Below are 3,228 nucleotides of genomic sequence, written 5' to 3' on the forward strand. Positions count from 1 at the left end.
TATGTCCGTCTTTTTCCATGTGGATTATTTAGCAGGTAGGCATGTTGGGAGGCGGAGGCATCATTTTAGCTTCAGGAGCCTTGCCATCCTTCACTATGAAGACGGTGCTCATTCCCCACACCACATGGCGATCAAAATGGCAATGCATGAACCAGACACCTAAAAAGAGCACATACACAAAACATTAGAGATTGGCACTTGATTAATTCGCTCCAACGAATTTCACAGGCATAGCCCTAAAGCTGAATATAAAGTTAAACTCACCTGGATTCGCCGCGCGGAATCGGATAGCTGCCCAGCCAGCTTTGGGCACGGAGACGGTGTTCTGGTGCGGCGGGTCGACCAAGTTATAGGTGGCCGGGTCCTTCTGCTCGTCAAAATTCCCGAACCCTCTCCCTACCACGTAGAAAGTGAAGCCGTGCAGGTGCATGGGGTGGTTCTCGGCGCCAAGGATGGAGGTGTCCTGGAACACCACCTCCACGACGGCGCCGTACTCCACCACCTTCACCTTGGTGCCGCGCTTGGTGGCCCAGCGCTCGACGGGGTCGTTGTCGACGTCCGTGAAGTTGAAGAAGAAGGGCGGCTTGTTGGGGAAGTCTGCGTCGAACACGCCACGGACGGAGCGGTAGTAGGCGCCGAGGATGTCGACGGACGGGTTCACGAAGCTGACGTTGTTGAGGCTCGCCGCTTGGCGGTTGCCGTCGGGCCCCCCGCACGTCTCGTTGGGTGCGCAGGGGAGCACGTTGACGGCGATGGTGACGAGCATGTGCTCGTCGACCTGCCTCGGCACGTCCACTGGGTGGTCCTTGCTGCCCAGGGACCGGAGCTGCGCCGTGTACGCCGTCGCTGAGTCGATGTCGTTGACGCCCGGAAGGTTGGTAGGGAACTCCGGCGGGGCCGTACGTCCCGGTGCGTCGTCCATGTATTCCACGATGGCGGTGGCGGTGCTGTTGTTGACCTCGATGTTGGGGTTGGACGCGAACGTCCTCGCGGCCATGTAGTACCGGCCGCCATCGCCGCGGTTGGCCTCAAGAAGCGCGTCCATGGTTTGACCTGGCGCGATCATGATGTGCTTGACGGCGAACGGCTTAGTGTAGTGGCCGTCGGTGCCGACCACGGTGAGGTTGTGCCCGGCGACGCTGAAGAAGAGGTCGTTGGAGAGCCCCGCGTTGATGATCCGGAGCAGGTACGTCTTGCCGTGCTGCACCGGTATCTTGTAGGTGCCGGCCTTGGAGCACGGGAACAGGTCCCCCGGCTGGCCGTTGATGGTGTTCGCGTCCGAGATGTTGATCTCGCCGCCGATCCTCTCCGCCTCCTCGAGTAGATGGTTCACATCGGCATTCCACCACTCACCTGCATGCATGCGGTCAAATTTATCAGGTCAAGGACATTCAAGCAACAACTTGGCTTAGTTATACTGTAAGCATGGATGAAATTAATGGAAGCACGAATGTATATATACTACTCCCTCCGATCCAAATTAGTTGACTTAAATTTGTCTAAATACGGATGTATTTATACTTGTTTAGTGTCTAGATACATCTGTATCTAGATAAATATGGGTCAAGTAATTTAAAACGGAGGGAGTAGTATATACCGAGGATGACGGGTATCTCCTTGTGTGGCTTCACGAAGGGGAAGGTGGTTCCGAGCTTGGGGTGGATGACAATGGCGCCATGGATTGTGGTGCGGTCGAAGTCGCTGTGTGCGTGCCACCAAAGTGTGCCCTCTTCCTCGGACAAGATAACCCGGTAGGTGAAGTTGCCGCCGGGGCGGATGGGACACTGGGTAATGTACTCAGGCCCGTCTGACCACGGGTTGCGTGGCTGGTCCACACCATGCCTGTGTACATATGTCGCGTTAGAAAATATTCCCTCCGTTTCTTTTTAGTCCGTGTATAAGATTTGATCAAAGTCAAACTCTGTAAAGTTTGACTAACTTTATAGAAAAATATATTAACATCTACTCCCTTCGTTCCTAAATATAAGTCTTTTTAGAGATTTCACTACAAATTACACACGGATATATATAGACATATTTTAGAGTGTAGATTCACTCATTTTACTCTGTATGTAGTCTATAATGAAATCTCTAAAAAGACTTATATTTAGGAACGGAGGGAGTACAATATAAAAGTTATATGATATGAAAGTTAATTTCATCATGCATCTAATAGTATTGATTTCATAGTGTGAATATTGATATCTTTTTTATAAAGCTAGTCGAACTTTACAAAGTTTGACTTTGGTCAAATCTTATATGCAAACTGAAAGGATGGTTATATATATGCAGTGAACGGCCAGCGGCCAGGCTAACTAGCTAACTTACCAGTGGATGGTGATGTTTTTATCGCCTTGATTGTAGACATTGACGATGACGAGGTCGCCCTTGCGCGCGTAGATGGTAGGGCCAGGGAACTGCCCGTTGACGGTGAGGACGGTCCTCTCCTTGCAGAGCCTTGTGTAGTTGCTCTCCTTAATCTGCAAAATATGATGAACGAACGCCACAAGCAAGTTTATGATATGCTGAGATGGCATGTGTACATGTTAAGAGAAATAGATTTGTCGAGGCTAGCTACTTAGGTATAGAAGATGAATGGGAATAAATGCAAACAAACGTACAAAGAAATCGTGGTAGCGAGTCTTGGCGCCCTGAGCAGGGCTAACGGAAACTCCCAGCACTAACACCGCCCCAAGTAACCAAAGCACCGCCGGTGTCTTAGCTACACCCATCGTCGGCCGACGGCCGTCGCCACTCACCGAGCTCTGCTCAGCTCGACCGTGAACCGTCGGAGATTAGCTAAGAAGCTAGCTAGCCACAAGTTATGCACGCACGGTAGCTGCTGCTTGAGCAAACCTGGAAACGAATGTGTGGGATGGACTGATGATGGCAATCCCAAGCAGACGCACGAGGTATTTATATAGGTCATGTGGGGAGGGGGACAGGATCGAGCCCGGTCGACGATGCGTGCGTGCATGGTTTCATATGATATGATTAGCTTCTTGTCAAATATAATCGGTAGAAAGAGGAGACGGCTTTGGCAGAAGCCGCCCACCGCGACGACGTGAAATGCATGCATGCGTGCAGTTACCCCTGAATTGATTATCGTTGGTTGGTCGCAGTCATGCATGCTGTCTGTGACGACGACAGCGTCAAGGCCTTGAGCCCTTCGGAGCAACTGCCCGCATAATTTAGTTTCAGTAGATTAATCTATCCAAGCACACGTAC

At 51.2% G+C, this 3,228-nt stretch overlaps 1 protein-coding gene across 1 annotated transcript; it reads right to left on the bottom strand.

Annotated features, from left to right (window-relative positions):
* Positions 1-2,861, bottom strand: LOC109755005 (putative laccase-9). Its single transcript, XM_020313889.4, has 5 exons — positions 2,622-2,861; positions 2,329-2,480; positions 1,598-1,842; positions 265-1,353; positions 1-159 (listed from the first exon to the last, which is right to left on the bottom strand). The coding sequence occupies exons 1-5, from the start codon at positions 2,730-2,732 to the stop codon at positions 29-31; spliced, it is 1,728 nt and encodes a 575-aa protein (XP_020169478.1). The 5' UTR covers positions 2,733-2,861; the 3' UTR covers positions 1-28.
* Positions 2,862-3,228: the final 367 nt, after the last annotated feature.

This window comes from Aegilops tauschii, chromosome 7 (assembly GCF_002575655.3).
Source record: "Aegilops tauschii subsp. strangulata cultivar AL8/78 chromosome 7, Aet v6.0, whole genome shotgun sequence".
NCBI lineage: Eukaryota > Viridiplantae > Streptophyta > Magnoliopsida > Poales > Poaceae > Aegilops > Aegilops tauschii.

Excerpts from the sequence above, each read along its gene's own strand:
- LOC109755005 (XM_020313889.4), bottom strand. The coding sequence starts at position 2,732 with ATGGGTGTAGCTAAGACACCGGCGGTGCTTTGGTTACTTGGGGCGGTG. Across the intron at positions 2,481-2,621 it reads CTCGCTACCACGATTTCTTT|ATTAAGGAGAGCAACTACAC; the intron begins GTACGTTTGTTT and ends CATATTTTGCAG. Across the intron at positions 1,354-1,597 it reads GGAGATACCCGTCATCCTCG|GTGAGTGGTGGAATGCCGAT; the intron begins GTATATACTACT and ends GCATGCATGCAG.